At 38.7% G+C, this 17,243-nt stretch overlaps 1 protein-coding gene across 5 annotated transcripts in view; it reads left to right on the top strand.

The window, feature by feature from the left end:
* The window catches only part of LOC129445924 (uncharacterized), a 36,960-nt gene that overhangs the window by 12,801 nt on the left and 6,916 nt on the right, over nucleotides 1–17,243 (top strand). For 3 of the 5 annotated variants that reach the window (XM_073863720.1, XM_073863722.1, XM_073863721.1), the window contains 5 exons: nucleotides 4,369–4,434; nucleotides 8,773–8,881; nucleotides 10,688–10,737; nucleotides 10,816–12,697; nucleotides 12,808–12,918. In XM_073863720.1, the coding sequence (XP_073719821.1) occupies nucleotides 4,369–4,434; nucleotides 8,773–8,881; nucleotides 10,688–10,737; nucleotides 10,816–12,697; nucleotides 12,808–12,918 (2,218 nt within the window). Of the gene's footprint in view, nucleotides 1–3,982; nucleotides 4,049–4,368; nucleotides 4,435–8,772; nucleotides 8,882–10,687; nucleotides 10,738–10,815; nucleotides 12,698–12,807; nucleotides 12,919–17,243 lie in introns of all 5 variants that reach the window. The other 2 variants (XM_073863718.1, XM_073863719.1) reach the window with 1 other exon arrangement.

The following is a 17,243-nucleotide window of genomic DNA, read 5'->3' as shown; positions in this document are numbered from 1 at the left end:
GGTTGTTGCATTTGGTTGCACAAATATAATATACGTATCTGCTAACGCCTTTTATCTACTCCGCTATAGTACACGGATCTGGTAGCTGTGTTGAAAAAGTTGATTAGTTAACTTTTTAAAATAACTTTCTCTGTCAGTGTTGCTTTACTGCTGATTCTTGCCATACTTCCTTTGCAAAACTGTGCGCGCATATGTTTCCACATCATGAATGTGTACCAACAGTAAAAGGGTCTATGCGCACCATAGCTATTCCTGGTCGTAGTTTCAGATGGTGCTCAAGCTTAAATATTTTTCACAAAGCTGGAAGTAGCTAATTCCGATGTAGGGCTTCTTTCACCCAACTTTTTACATCCAGCTGGTGCAACCAGCTCCTGATGGAGCATTTGGACCTGGAAGTTGACGTCAGACTTAACAAGTGAATATTCAAGCACTGTGTTAACCTGACAACACACTGCACTATAAGGACAGAATGGTTTGTCAGGACATTGTAGGGGGATGGTAGTCTACACCATTTGTGAATCTGACAACACACTGCATTGTAAGGACAACAATTTGGCAGGATGCTTGTAGTGGGACAGTAGTCTACACCACTTTTGCAAACTGTGGGCGTCAATAACAATTTCATAACACACTGCACTATAAGGACAGAATGGTTTGTCAGGACACTGTAGGGGGATGGTAGTCTACACCATTTGTGAATCTGACAACACACTGCATTGTAAGGACAACAATTTGGCAGGATGCTTGTAGTGGGACAGTAGTCTACACCACTTCTGCAAACTGTGGGCATCAATAACAATTTCATAACACACTGCACTATAAGGACAGAATGGTTTGTCAGGACACTGTAGGGGGATGGTAGTCTACACCATTTGTGAATCTGACAACACACTGCATTGTAAGGACAACAATTTGGCAGGATGCTTGTAGTGGGACAGTAGTCTACACCACTTCTGCAAACTGTGGGCATCAATAACAATTTCATAACACACTGCACTATAAGGACAGAATGGTTTGTCAGGACACTGTAGGGGGATGGTAGTCTACACCATTTGTGAATCTGACAACACACTGCATTGTAAGGACAACAATTTGGCAGGATGCTGTAGTGGGACATTAGTCTACACCACTTCTGCAAACTGTGGGTGTCAATAACAATTTCATAACACACTGCACTATGAGGATAGAATGGTTTGTCAGGACACTGTAGTTAAACAGTGGTCTGCATCACTTGTGAATTTTGTTGCTGAAAACGCTAGCAGCAACTGTTGCTTTCGAGTATGGCTGTTGATGTAACCTCAATCTCGTTTTGGTGTTCTACTAACAAGCCAACCGCATAGGATTACAAGCAACCACAACAAACGCGATGTTCATGTTTAATTGATGAAACTATGCCCTTCTTGTTTTACACTTTATACATGTATAATAAAGGCCAAATAGATTGTCAATGAAATCGAGAGTTAAGAGTAACTTGTTTTTCGTAAATTATTATAATGTAAAAAATACCCGGCTATTCATAATGTTAAATCACGCAATGAATATGTGAAAAGCCTTAAGCACGCAAAGTAAAACTGAGATGACAATTAGCTTCACTTACCTCTTAATTAGGCCTATTTTAAACTTTTAAACTGCATTTAATCAAATTGATCAACACCACAAAGCACCCTAATGTAATTGATTGTTTGGCAACATTTAAACCGCTTTTTGATTAAAAAAAAAACTTGAAATGTTTTATTTTTGTATAGCCTATGTGCAGCTTTGGCATCACAAATGAGCGAGTTGCAGCCAATGTAATGGCGGTGGCAGTATTGTTAACAGACTGAACGCTTGATTTCACCCAGGCATTTAGATATGCTAGCTCCTTATCAACAAAATCTGGGAAAAACATTATAAACACGATGATCATGTGCCGACTCAAACTGTTTCAGTACGTCCTCTACATTATTACAGAGAGTCTGCTTTATTAAGATTAATACACTTTCTTAAAAGGGACATTTTTCACAATTTAAAGGAATAGTCTACTCATTTTCAATACTAAAATACGTTACCACCCCAACCAAGAACTGTTGATACATCCCTCCACCACCTGTGCGCGCGCACGCAAGCACCGGAGCGCGCCGCGACGCTTCGATAGCATTTAGCTTAGCCCCATTCATTCAATGGTACCATTTAAAGATAAAGTTAGAAGTGACCAAACACATCAACGTTTTTCCTATTTAAGACGAGTAGTTATACGAGCAAGTTTGGTGGTACAAAATAAAACGTAGCGCTTTTCTAAGCGGATTTAAAAGAGGAACTATATTTTATGGCGTAATAGCACTTTTGGGAGTACTTCGACTCGGCGCAGTAACACCCTTCCTTTCCCATTATGAGAGTGAGAAGGGGAGTGGACTTTTCAGGCGAGTCGAAGTACTCCCAAAAGTGCTATTACGCCATAAAATATAGTTCCTCTTTTAAATCCGCATAGAAAAGCGCTACGTTTTATTTTGTACCACCAAACTTGCTCGTATAACTACTCGTCTTAAATAGGAAAAACGTTGATGTGTTTGGTCACTTCTAACTTTATCTCTAAATGGTACCATTGAATGAATGGGGCTAAGCTAAATGCTATCGAAGTGTCGCAGCGCGCTCCAGCGCTTACGTGCACGCACACAGATGATAGAGGGATGTATCAACAATTCTTAGTTAAGGTAATAACATATTTTAATATTGAAAATGAGTAGACTATTCCTTTAAGATGTAAAATAATGCTGGGTACACACCAAAAGATAATCAGGCTGATTTTGGGGCGGTTTCCCCCCCCCCTTCCAACAATCCTAACTATGTCCTAATTATCATGATGGTTCTACAGTTTATCTTAGCAGATTTTACCTTGGTGTGAGGTTTGTTGAGTGTCTAAACCTGATCGGAAGAATGTAGGAGCCGCAGTGATTGCGAATCATGAAAATGAAACAAGTTTAATATTTACGATCAAAATTCCTGATGTGTGGGGGGAATCCCAAGGGCAAATGCCCAGCACTCTCTTGAGATGATCGCGTGAAACGAACCCATATCCAAACAGAAAGTGAGATGATGGAAGACGGAAGCAGTCATGGTGCAGCACAAAGTGAAGTTGATGTGGACAGCAAAGATGGAGGATCAGTTTTCTGTCAAGAGCACGAATGTTAATACAACATGTCGTGAAAAAATTATCTGTCAATATAATTCAAAACACTGTTATGGACATTTCTTCCTGCATATTATCCGCCATGCAAAATCTTGAGACTTCAGAATAAGCAAGATTTCTTTTGTTCACAGTCAAGACTATTTGTTAGGTCTGCTGTCTTTGACACATCATGGCCCACAACACACTATGGGAGCAAAACGGTTACATCTAGGATTTTTTATCCTCATATATGTGGTCTATCACATTTTGAAAGTCTTGTAAGATGTAAAAAATCTTTTGGTGTGTACCCAGCATTATTCTTTGGTGTCCCCAGAGTACGTATGTGAAGTTTTAGCTCAAAATACCATATAGATAATATATTAACACCACCGCTTTTCAATATTTAAATATTCTTACCTCAACTTGGATGAATTAATACATCCCTATCTTTTTTTCAATGCATGCACTTCATCTTGTACAGCGTTTTGTGAATGTGTTAGCATTTAGCCTAGCCCCATTCATTCCTTAGGATCCAAACAGGGATGAATTGAGAAGCCACCAAACACTTCCATGTTTTCCCTATTTAAAGACTGTAACATGAGTGGTTACACCAGTAAGTATGGTGGCACAAAATAAAACATGGCCATTTTTTAAGGCAAATTTCAATGGGCAATTTTTTCCACTGTGTCTTTAGTAAATCCTGATAGTAGATTTAAAACAGAAAGGGTTTTTGTGCTGATGCAAGCTTTTAATACATGTCTGGTCCTTTTTTCTTATTTTGAACCTTTACCTTTAGTAAATGTTTTATAGTAGATTTTATTTTCATTGTTTTTACAGATGATTACAGATGTTGCCACCACTGAGACATTTACACCGTGTGTCCCTGAAGCAAGTTCACATCAGGTATTACATAGTTTTGTAAAATACATCAATGTAAATGCCAGCTAGTGTTTAATACCTCAATAAATCCTGTTGTGTGATTCATTTAAATACTCTTCTCCTGTATATTTTGCATCTGAAACTCCAACATATGCAGTAAGGTCAACTGCAAAGATAACTGTCCACACATTTTCATTACATTTTTTTCACTGTGTGTCTTGTAAACCCTGACATTAGTTTTGCGCTGATGCAAGCTGTTAATATATGTCTAGCCCTTTTCTTATTTTGCACCTTTATCTTCAGTAAAATTCTTACAGTAGTGTTTATTTTCATTGTCTTTACAGATGATTACAGATGTTGCCACCACTGAGACATTTACACCGTGTGTGCCTGAAGCAAGTTCACAACAGGTATTACCTACTTTTGTAAGGGTGTTTTCAGACCTGTAGATCAGTGGTTCTCAAACTGGGGGCCCTGAGATGGTGCCAGGGGGGCCCCAGTTTTATGACATTTTATAAAATGCATTAAGTTATCAGGAATTCTGTGTAATGAAACTTCAGAAAAATAAGGCTAGTAACTAACAGCACTATATTGTATATTTTAATACGTTTTGGTTAATTCAAATTTTATGTTTTGTCAAAAATTTTCTTTGGGGGGCCTCGAAGGGCACAAGTGGGGGTCACTGTACACAAGGGGGGCTGCACTCCGAAAAAGTTTGAGAACCACTGCTGTAGATTGATTGCCGAAACTGGGGGTTAAATGGCTACAATGTTGCAATTTCATCTAGGTTAGATTTGCATTTATAGACAGTATTTCCAAATGGACCAGACTTTGTGAATACAAGTCATATGCGAGTAAACTCTCCTTTAATTGGCCAGAGTGCATCTGTTTATTTTCCATGATTTCACTCAAAGTTGTCCTTAGGATTGATAGACAGCAGCTTTACAAGATTATTGCGTGTTTTGTTGGTAACTGCTGTTATATTCAGGGGTGCACATAACTGGTGTGCATGCGCAATTATAATAAAATGTGCACCAGACACACTCTAAAATGAGTAGATGCTCTGATCAGGATTTTTGCAGACGATACCGATTACCGGTTTGTGATCTTCGAGATTGGCCGATTCCAATATTTTTTTAAGCTGATATGCAAGCTCTTTGATGACTCTAACTGTTAACATCTTTTCTAGATAAAGTAACGCCACAGCCTTTGTTATATTACTTGCAGTAATTAGGTATATAGCTGTTTTAATAGAGACTCAAATAAATAAGCACAACAAATTTTTCTTCTGCAAAGAGATATTTAATGTTTTTAAAAAAGGTTTGTCTCCTAAAAGTAATAAAAAACACTTCACAATCTTTACTGTATGAATTAAATATACACACATTCGTATGAAGTATAACAGTTCCTTAGTCAAGAGCAGAGAGTGATTTTTATTGAAAGATGAATTAGGATACTGCCGCTTTAAGACGTGAGGGAGATCGCTCTGTTCACGTGCACTGATAACTGGCTGCTGTGTGTGTGTGCATGCGGCGACTGATTGCAGACAAGAGCAGCTGTGAGGAAAATGATGTTTAAACACTTAAAACTTTAAAACGCATGCAAATAATAAACTTTTGGCATGAGGATGCAATTGTCTGCAATAGATATGTGTTGTATACACCGTTTGATGGGGATGTGAAGATGCGTCACGCTCTTAACTGGATCACGTCCTTTATAGAAAATGCACATATCTCTGTAAAGGCAGAGAGAGAAATACAAATCTGTACGTCGCACATGAGCAACGGGTTGTAAAAATTCTTGCGCTACGTAAAAAAATGTCTCTAATTGCAGTCGCATTCAGGATCCCTATGATGACAAAAGTAAACAAATAGATCGGTTTATGAGATTGGCAGATTTAGCGAGCAACGATCGAGTCATTTAATGCCATTATCGGCCGATACTGATCGGACATCCATAGTACCAATGGTGTTGGAATTTTGTTACATAATTACTTAATTAACTGCAATATAATGTATTCCTTTGTGCATCATTGGTAAGTTAAATTATTACAAACCTGTTAAAATGAATTTGTTAGCAGCGATGCAACAATCACTGGCCTGATTGGCCAATTTAAATATTCAAGCTCAAAAAGACCTTAAGATCAAGCTTAAAGAGGTCTTAATACTTAAAGGGCGTGTTGCAGGTTAACCACCACTGTCGGTTAATGGGTACATAAATCACTCAAGATATGTATATCATTTTTAAAATGTCTCAAAAATGGTCTTAAAGAACACTTTTTTAACGTTTTGGTATTAACGGTTTTTTACGTAATTTGGCGAGAATTGGGGAGAAGTGGAGAAAGCCTCAGCCAGAACCATAGAGGTAGATGAGACATTTATTGAAGTTTAATACTTACATATATCATTTGGAAATCATATATACATCGTAGGAAATATATAAGGTGGTATACTGCAAAGTTACCATGCTAATTATTATTTATGATATATGTGGAGATAAATAAAACTTCGCAAATCTGCTGATTTGATCCATTCATGTCCCGACCACCAGGCTAGAGATTTTTAAACATCCTTAATCCACACTTACTAGTCTATCGAATAATATCTAAAATATATTGTTTTGTGAAATAAAAGGATGCTTTGTTATATTGTTTATGCAATCATAATGAATCACACGATCATTTTATACGCAGAAGCAGCAGTCAGCAGCTGCAGCACACTCGGATCCGACCGCATACACTGTAATAAACAGGTGTTCGGCTGCTTTTTACATCACGACAGGCTATGCCATTTGAGGAGGGACCGCTCATTAATCACTGTATTTTTATAAATCCTGTACATGATTGGACCTGCCGAATGGGTTGAGCACTATATACTTTGCTGATCAGAGAGGCTGCACAGTTTGACCTGCAGGCTGCGGGAACCGGCCAGACAGTGTTGCTAATATAACTCGAAATGTATAACTATTATAAGACCAGCCCACCGGGAAAGTCCCGACTCTCCCGATTGCCACTCCACTACTGGCTGGAAGTGAGTGCGTTTTGGTCACCGGTCGAGAAGCTTTCCCCGCGAACAGATGTGACGTGCTTCACTCAGCTTCTAGGATTTGAGACATGCTGCCTAAATCCGTTTGTGCTGAAGATCGCATACACCCGTTTCAGGGTGTCGGTCGGTCGGTCGTCGTCACTTTCAATGCTCTCAAGGCGGCTTTGGTAAATTCTCTCCCCAGCAGTGCGTTTTGGGGGAAAGGAGAATCATTGCAAACCGCTGTACTTTTTCGTATTATATTCCGTTTTATGATACCCAACAACATAAAATACAATGAATAACAGTTTAAATGTCTATTATCAACAAGCATTGCACAAATTCATTGAAAAATTTAACCTGCAACACGCCCTTTAACTTGTTTGATAAGTTTTGTTTGCATGCACCTCCTAAGCATGAGCGTGATCTGCACCTCAAGGCTTCAGACAGCACACAAGTACAAGCAAATAGCAAAGACTGCACACAAATGCCAACTGAGTTTGTTTTCTTGCACTTGAGCGGACATTTTAACACAAAATGATCTCAAAATCCCGTGATGTGGTACACAGACTTTTACACTTTAAATGAATATTAACAGTTTGAGGAAAAAATGCGTGTGTAACAATATATTAGATGTGTGCACTTAAATTAACGGTACACTCTAAAAAATGCTGGGTTCTTGTTACCTTACCGTTTGTTCTGTCCAGTACTGACCCAGCCATGGGTTAAAAACAATCCAGCATTAGAGAGTATAAACCTGATGCTTTTTTATGTTAATCAAACCACAAACAGAGGTTTATAGTCATAGATCATAGTTTCCTTGTCTTGAATGAATACTGTGTGATTTGGATTAATCCTTGTTAAAGTTACAAAAGTTAAAGATTATGCAGTATTATTTGATTACTTTATTCAGTTTCTGTTCTCTACCTTAAAACTACCAACCTGAAAACATGAACAGCACTGTATTTATTTGTGCTATTACTCATAATTTTTTATTTCTGACTGTTTACTTGTCTTTAACAACATTTGAAATGTATGAGTTAGGCTAGTAGTTATTTATAAAGGTTATATGGGTTAAAAACAATAAGGCATATTTTATATTTAACATGGTCTACCATGTTTAAACCAAAGAGAGATGACGTAGAGAGTAGACACGAGATTGATGATGACAGCATGTAGGATGTCGGTGCTATGAATAGTGTGAGTACTAAGCAACATCTCCAGGTGCTCCTTTGAAAACCAGTACAAAAAAGTTATGTGCATCCCTGGTTATTACTTCATTATTGTGAGCAGGAATCAAAACTTACGCAGAACAACATTCTTGTCATGTACCTATTGCAGAGATGAGCACCCAAGATACATTAGTGTTTATAAATGTATGTTCATTCTAGTTCAGTCTAGATGTAGAGTCAAGCATTGTGTTCAACTGACAACACACTGCATTGTAAGGACAGAATGGTTTGCCAGGACACTAGTGGAAACACACTAGTAGCAACTGTTGCCATCAATACAAAATAGCTTTGTGTTTTTGAGGGTTAAATAGTTGCACAAATATTTCTTGCTATCTGGAAAGCAGTTAGTATAAATCTGCTACATTGAAAATGCCTAGTAATTTTGATATAATTAAATATTATTAAACATTGCAATATTTGTACATGCTCTTGTAAGAAATCTGTTGTTGCTAAATTAATGCTATCCCACTTCTTTTTTTTTGCTACTAAACAGTGTCACAAACATGACTTGGTTCATGCTACCGTGTCATCCCTGGACAAATGCAAAATATGCTTGGGATCAGGGCTGTCTGCTTTCAAGTGGATTGGTTTCAGTTGTAAAGGTCAGTGAGCTAATTTTTGAAATTAGTTTTCAATTTACAGGGCTCCAGACTAACTTTTTTTACTGTGGATTAAACAAATCACAGTTAAATTACACTGATAGTCAAAAAGCATCTTAAAGAGGTTTTGCTCAAATGTATGTAAAATAAAGTAATGTGAACTTGAGATTTTTGTACTGTGCAGTGTATGCTGTGCAGTTTACCCAAATGCAGTCAATGTGAAAGCACAATGGCCGTGTGCGGCAAATGCTCTCCTCACTAGAGCTGGGTATTGGCAAGGGCCTCCCGATACGTATCACGATACATGTGTCATGATACAATGTATCACGATGCAACACAATACGTTGCATGTTGTGATACATTGCAATAATTTTAAAAACATGTAAAAAAAATTATCTGAACGCCTGCAGCTCTTTGAAAGCTGCAGGTGTTTTTACATTTTCTGCCATTTTCTCCCTCCCTCTAACTTCTGAGACATTGGGCAAATGGGCGTATATGGCAGACAACTGGACAATGACAACTACAGCAGCGGCGGAGAAGGTCGTTTGACGCACACAGAGGGATTTGATGGTTTTTAAATATCAATAGTAGAGATCGAAATATCGATACACTATCAATACAGCTAACTCTCACGATAGTTAGCTGTATCAATATTTTTGCACAGCCCTACTCACACACTGCTTGCCCTACACCTACACGTTGCTCACGTGTGTGGCGTGAAACCGAGATGACCGTGGCAAAAGTGTTTCCAGATCTCACTTTGGCGTGGTTAGATTTTCCATCGAGTTTGGTATCACTTCGTCGTGGGAGGGATTATAGGCGTGTCGTTATATTTGCACTGCCTACTGCTGTGACATCATACAAGTGAGAGCGTCCTTGTACATTCCCATTTATTTATTTATCAGTCTGGCCACCACACCTTATCACTAAGGTTACCTCTATCTCTCTTGACGGTTCCGGTTTAAACACCCTTGGCGTTAGTAGTTGACGCACTCCGCTGAGCCTCATTGAAGTTGCATTTAAGCATATAATACTGACGTGCTCGTCGCGAATGTTCATCCACAAACTGCAAGTTTGGAAAAAACTGTTATGGTGTTCCTGGTTCTCAACCTGTGGATGTTTTTCACCGCTTGGGAACTTATAGCAGAGCACAAATGACAACATGTTTGCTCGACCGCGAGCTAGCACAGGTAAAGCTAATCTACATTATAGCGATGACGCTGAAGTGACGATTTTCTCAGACCAATTAGTGATCTACTGTGTTTTCGCGTCACGTTTGGTATCAGCTCGGGTCACTTGGAACCCCAACTGAGGTGGTACGAAAAAAATATTGGGTACTACGTACTGCACCCAATGGAAAAGCTCCCAAAAGTAAGCTGACCCAGACTAAACCAAACCGTGGTGTACTCTGCAATGGAAAAGCGCCATTAGATAATACCAATTCGGATGAACCAATTACCAAACAATGCTAATTTTAGTGCATTTTGTGGTGTAAAGGTTGAATTAGCCACTCAAGGAAAAACACTTATGCAAAACTTGGCCAGGTAAAAGTGTCTAAAAATTTGGGACCAAGAATTATTACATTTTTACTGGTAGTCCACTGTCTGAAGAATTTTGGGTGTAATGTCACAGTTTATTTTATTTTGCTATCCTCAATTAATTGGTGTCCTGCATCCACTATTAAAAGAAATTGCAAAAATTATATCTGGTGTCTGAATAATTTAGTTTGGCTGTACATTGAATTTGTCTGGTACTGTAAATGGGCAAAAGGTGTTTTACTTTAGATGTATAATGATTTATGTCTTGCAGTTTGTTCTGGTGTATGGCATAAGGATTGTCTCCAGCAAACAGTGCCTGAGGTTTGTCAGATATAGCCTAGTAATCTGTATATTAACAATTGAAATGGTACTAAAATTAAGTATGTTTTATATTTTTAGGATAAACATGATTTTAGCTCAGAAGATAATCAATCAGATGAGGACATGCAAGAGGATGACATGCATAAAGATGATGATTATGTACCAGATACTGACTCGGAATCTGATTCGGATACAAGTACTGTGGTTGGCTCTAGTGTGTCTCAGGTTCCCCTTTTAAGGAATATTGAAGAATTTCATACTACAACAAAAAATACATGTGAAAATACTGATGAAACAACAGATGAAGCAACAGAAGCACGTGTTAATGGTATAAACTACTGTTACGTTTGTCAAAAACCTCAGTCTAAACTTGCCAGACATCTAGAGATGCACAAGACCGAAGCAGAGGTAATGGAAGCTCTTAGTTATCCAAAACGTTCGGTAAACAGACGAAGACTTCTGGAGAAGCTACGTAATCGGGGCAACTTCCAGCACAATTTAGAAGTTCTCAAAAATGGAACTGGGCAAATCAAATTAAAAAGATTTTCGAAGCAGTCTAAATTCATTCACTGTCTCTATTGCAAAGGAATGTTTTCCCGCAAAGAATTGTGGCGACACACTCGCAGATGCCACTTCATGCCAGAGCGGGCTTCTCATGAGTCTACAAAGGCCAAAGTTTTGGGCTTGGCAACAACAGCTCAGTCGGTGTTCTCTGAAAGTATCTCCAAAGGGGTCTGGAAGCTTCTGGACCCTATGAGGCAAGATGATATAACAGCAGTTGTTCGCAATGACTTTGGCATTTTGCAGCTGGCTCAAACCCTGTACAACAAGCATGGCAATGACCCTACGAAACATGAGTATGTTCGTCAGAAGTTAAGGGAACTTGCACGTGTCTTGTTGGTTTTGCGTGGTGATTCGATATACACCATCGAAGATGCTGTCAAACCTGGAAATTTTTACAAAGTTGTCAACGCTGTGAAAAAAGTATCTGGTTTTGATGAGGAAAACCACACCTACACGGCACCAAGTCTTGCTCTAAAAATAGGGCATTCTCTGCAGAAAATAGCCGACATCATTTACAGTAGGGCTTTGATGACGGAAAATGACAATTTGATCAAATCAACTGAAGCTTTCAAGTCACTGTATGCTGCAAAATGGTGTGAGCTTGTATCACACTCTGCCCTGAACACACTCAGTGAGAAGAAATTCAACAAACCATCGACCTTACCTTTTACCCAGGATGTGCAACTTCTTCACACTCACCTAGAAAAGACTTCAGAGTCTGCCTTTGACAAATTAAAGAAAACAGTATCTCCCCAAAGTTATGCTGACCTTGCAAAATCCACTCTTGCTCAGATTATAATTTTTAATCGAAGGCGTGCTGGGGAGGTGTCCAAAATGCGCTTGAAAAACTTCATTGAAAGAGACAAAAGCCCCCTCCATGCTGATGTATCCTTGGGATTAACCAAGTTTGAAAAGAAGCTCTGTGAGCACTTTAGCCGGGTGGAAATCAGGGGCAAACGTGGACGAAAAGTTGCAGTCCTCCTAACACCATTCATGGTGGAATCCCTAAATCTCTTGGTCAGCAAAAGAATGGAATGTGGTGTGCCTGATACCAATATCTTTCTCTTTGCTAGACCACAATGTTCAACTTACTACAGAGGTCAAGACTGCTTGAGACTTCATGCAGAAAAGTGTGGAGCAAAAAAACCCGAATACCTGCGCTCAACTCAGCTCAGGAAACATGTTGCGACCCTTTCCCAAATTTTAAACCTCAAAGAGAATGAGTTGGACCAGGTCGCTGACTTTCTAGGACACGATATACGTGTCCACCGTGAACACTACAGACTGCCTGAGGCGACAATTCAGCTTGCAAAAATCTCCAAGCTGCTATTAGCAATGGACAAAGGTTGTCTTGGAAGCATCCAGGGAAAGTCACTTGATGAGATTCAAATTGAAGGTATTTTGCATATTTAGTGGAAAATGTGTATGTGCTCTGTTCTTCCAATTCCAGTCTCAAAATGTCCATATAAAAGTACTGCACTTAAATAAGCATTTTATGGTTTTTAGATCAAATCCAGTTGACTGATACTGAAGATGATGCAGGAGACGAACCGGCTGGCACCAGTTCATTAGACAAAGAAGTATCAACATCACCACAAGAGGCCTGCCAGAATGAAGGTAATGTATTGGGTTTTCTTTTAGCCCTAAAATAAGGTAGCTGTGTTTGGACTACATGTGCAAGTTTGATTTCTCTGGAACTAGGCTTGGTTGGCAAGAGTATGAAAGCAACTGGGTCCAGACTCATTCAAGATGTACAGTAACTTGTGTTGTGGCTTGTTTCTGTAGGGTTGGGGCAATTTTCTTGTGACTTTGAAAAGTAGGGTATCTGATTTTGAAAAATGCTACCTTTAGCCTACTAGCACTGAAATCACAATCCCACCTTCCTTTCAAATCGCCATCCAATGCTACGCCTCCTCCAAAACATGTGAACACGCACAGACCAGAAGCCCATTCATGTCTCATTCACCAGTGAGAAAACTTTGCAATAGAAAGTGAATAACATTACCAAAATAACCAACATATACAACTGTTTTAAATCTGAATTAGATGCAGTACATTTTTGGTTGCAAGAACATAGTAGTTTTTCTTACTGCGGTCGGTAATCATCAAATTCCCACTGTTTTGCGGTCCCCACATATACACAAGTGCAGGTCAATGTTGTAAGTGGGTTTTTTTTGCGGTCATGACGGTGAGGAGCTTAGACCCGCGGCATGGGTCACATGACTGCGGTATGGAAGTAATCCGGTTACTGCTCCAGGCCTAAACACAAACTACATAAGCAACACAATGATCCATCAAAGTAGAATATCTGAATCGCCATCAGCTGCTTTCAGATGAAGCGGCATTTACTACACAGAGCCGTAGTTGACTGACAAGCTGGGCCATATCGCATTAATTATCGCAGGCAATACGTCCTCTATAATTAATGCAATATGGCCCAGCTTGTCAGTGAACTACGGCTTTGTGCATTAAATGCCTGTGGAGAAAAAAATGTCTTGATAAGTGGTGGACTGATATATTACCTCACAAACAGTGACAAATCCCACGACCGGCTTTTCCTCAGATATGTGCATTGCTGTTAGTAACTTACAAGACGCTGTTTCCCACCACACTCAATAACTGCTTTCACGCTGGTCATCCAGTGACACTAGTGTCGTGTGTGCAAATATATAACGTACACACCAAACACGGGGACGTCGCGTTACTCGCTCTAGATTACTGGCGGGATTTAACTTCGTGTCATGCAAAATTTTCGCTTGAGTTGCGTTTTGTTGTGTTGTTGTAATGTAATGTTTTTGCAGAGACAAAACTGTAAAACAGACAAATCTTTTGAGGTCTAGACATATATTTTTAACTTTACTCAGAACAAGGTTGTTTTTTCTTTTTTAAAGTAACATTGTAAAGTAGCCAATCAGCACCAAGGGGCATGTCTTCTAACCGACATCCTTGCTGGGGTAGTGTATGTGTGGGGCAGGTCAATCAAAAAAAGGTCCAGATTCTATTGGGGTAGGGGCGTGTTTGGGTGATTTCAAATGTCAACACTGGCTTTCAAACATTGTGCACTCCGCCTTTAAATAATGTTTGTATGTTTCTCACTTAATTCATATATTCTCACTATATTACATTTTAAATATCGGCATCGGCCATTTAAAAACCCATATTGGTTGACCGCTACTTTGAATATTAGGGCTGCACAATAAATCGCATTCGATATCATGCGCATCTTGCCAGTAATGCCGGTTCCTTGATTAGTATTAAATCGCCATCAGCTGCTTTCAGATGGAGTGGCATTAACTGCACAGAGCCGTAGTTCCCTGACAAGCTGGGTCATATCGTATATATATATCGCAGGTGATACGTCCGCAATCATTAATGCAAATTGCCCCGATTGTCACTGAACTACAGCTCTGTGCATGTCTATTGTTTTACATGAGGGAAGGTTTTTTCGGTATATCAGAATAGCTGGATTCACAGAAAATTTACCTGTTATAAGGGGCTGTTTACAAACCCCAAAGTAAATGATGGCGCGAGTTATCTCAAACATAAATCTATTTTCTTGGATTTCAACAAACACACAGATTGTAGGCAACAGTTTACTTCCTGGGATTGGTGATTTAGTAAATACCGACATTATCATAATTCCTCTCGCTTCAGACTCAGCCTGTAAGTTAACACCTGTTAGCATTGCATTGTGACCGAATCTCTCAAACATGGTAAGGAGCGTCACATTTCCTGCTGACTTCAGAGGTATTCAGACCAATCACAATGTACAGATTAGCTGGCCAATCAGGGACACAGAGCTTTTCAAATCGATGAGTTTCAGGAAGAGTGAAATCTGGAGTAGGGCTGTGCGATATGCAGCGAAAATTATATCTCGGTATATTTTGCTATATCGGTAGCCGATATATCTCGATGGCTTTGTGTGGAAATACCCTCCCCAAAAAACTACTGCAAAACAAATGTCAAAATCCACAAGGGCTTTTTTATTGAAGTGCAAAGAGGTAGTTCACGTAGGAACAAAGTGCTTCTGCAACATTTAAAAAATATATAAAAAAATTATACTTTAACTATAAAATAAGAAAATACATATCAGGGCTTGACATTAACTTTTTGAGGAACTTGTCCTTCGGACAAGTAAATTTGTGTTTCAGTTGTCCATGCACAAAAGTCACTTGTCCAGGTAAAGATTTATAATATAATGTATATTTTGTGTTTTGCTAATCAGTGGCGGAGCAAGGGATTTTTCATAGGGGTGGCCAGGCAGTGGCCAGCAGTTACTCTGGGGTGGCACATAAAATCTCCAAGCTTAAAATACTTTTAAGTATTATAGGTGTGTTAATCAGAATAATGTATAACATACAATTGCTACAATACTTTAATTTTAATTAAAATGAATTGAGATTAACATACAATTTATAGTCATAATTCAACCTCATGTTTTTTAAACTATTTAATCAAATAAAACTTTTGAAATGTACTTTGAAACCAGGATTTATATCTCCCATTGCTGAAAAAAACTATAGAGACCAGAAAATCATGTAGGCCACTGAAATGTATTTTACTAAGATTCATTTAGCTGCTTCTTGCTTCTCTTTATGAAGAAGGATGCTATATCTGCTGCTTTTCTCTTTATTTTCCCCACATTTCAATAATTGTCTGACATTAAAACACTAAAGCAAAACATAAAAACATTATCATGTTTTAAAAAAACATATTAGGATAAATGTATATAGATTATTTGTTATATATAAAATCAATCTTAATACTAGCATTTACGCTGTAATGTTTGTGTCAGATTCAAATCGGCTGTCGCGTGGCACACACACATAGCTGAAGAGAGATTCTCGTTATAAAACGAATTCTTAAACAAGATTTTAAGCCCATTATGTGTTTTTACCGAACTTTAGAAGAGAAAAAACTTAAATCTGCTTTTTTGACACGCAGTGATGAAAATGCGGTTGAAGTGCCTGTCATTTGGTCACGCCGGAGCTAGAAGAAACATCACTCTCCACTCCATGCGTCCCGCCCCTCCGTGTTCATTGATCAGGTTTAATGCGCGCGCAGCTTGTTTAATAACAATAACAGTAACCATGTAAACGTGTGTGTGGGTGTCAGCGCGCCGCACTCTCTATTCAATATTCCGCTCTGTGTTTTCGCTGCGCGTTCTACTCTGTCGTTAATGGCACATAACGTTAAGTAACATTGTTTGAAATTTAACTTGTCCAGTCGGACAACTACTTTTCTCTTACACTTGTCCTACAAAAAATCCACTTGTCGCGGACAAGCCTTAATGTCGAGCCCTGCATATTGTTTTCTTTTTATTCAAAAATAAATTGACTGAACTTCAGATATTAAGTTTTTGGTAGATGTTGACAATTCTTAGTATTTTTTTTCTGAAAACCCTCAGGAGATAAGGGTATTTATCCTGGAATAACATAGGTTTTAGGTGTTTTAGGAGTAAATGGGTTAAATATGAGAGAAAACACTGTTGTTGTTACACAGAAAACTACAGAACACGTGCGCTTGCACACCGCATGTCCGCATCATAGGGAGAGAGAAAGCTCTCACATCAAGAAAACGTGTGTGTGTGTCTGTGTGTGTGAAGCACTACTGCTAACCTTTGTTTAGTCATGATTAGGGCTGTTGAAACGAATTTCAGTAATCGAATATAATTCGAATATTAAAAAGAATAATACTAATCGAATGTTAAAACTACTATTCGAATGGGATTTTAAAAAAATAGATTTAAAAATATTTTTTTTATGTGTTCACTATCTAACGCATTTATGCTGTTAAATACCGCTAGCTACCTCGACCCGCATTTCCATCGGCTAATTCATTTGAAACAAGACCAGCAGCAGGAGGTACGTGAGAAAGAGAAAGCGGAGCTGATAGCGATTGCGGAGGAAGGTAATGAGGAAGACGAGAATGGAGCAGCCAAG

This window comes from Misgurnus anguillicaudatus, chromosome 25 (genome assembly GCF_027580225.2).
Source record: "Misgurnus anguillicaudatus chromosome 25, ASM2758022v2, whole genome shotgun sequence".
NCBI lineage: Eukaryota > Metazoa > Chordata > Actinopteri > Cypriniformes > Cobitidae > Misgurnus > Misgurnus anguillicaudatus.
Note: the sequence above shows the minus strand (reverse complement) of the source record. Positions and strands in the feature narration are given on the sequence as shown.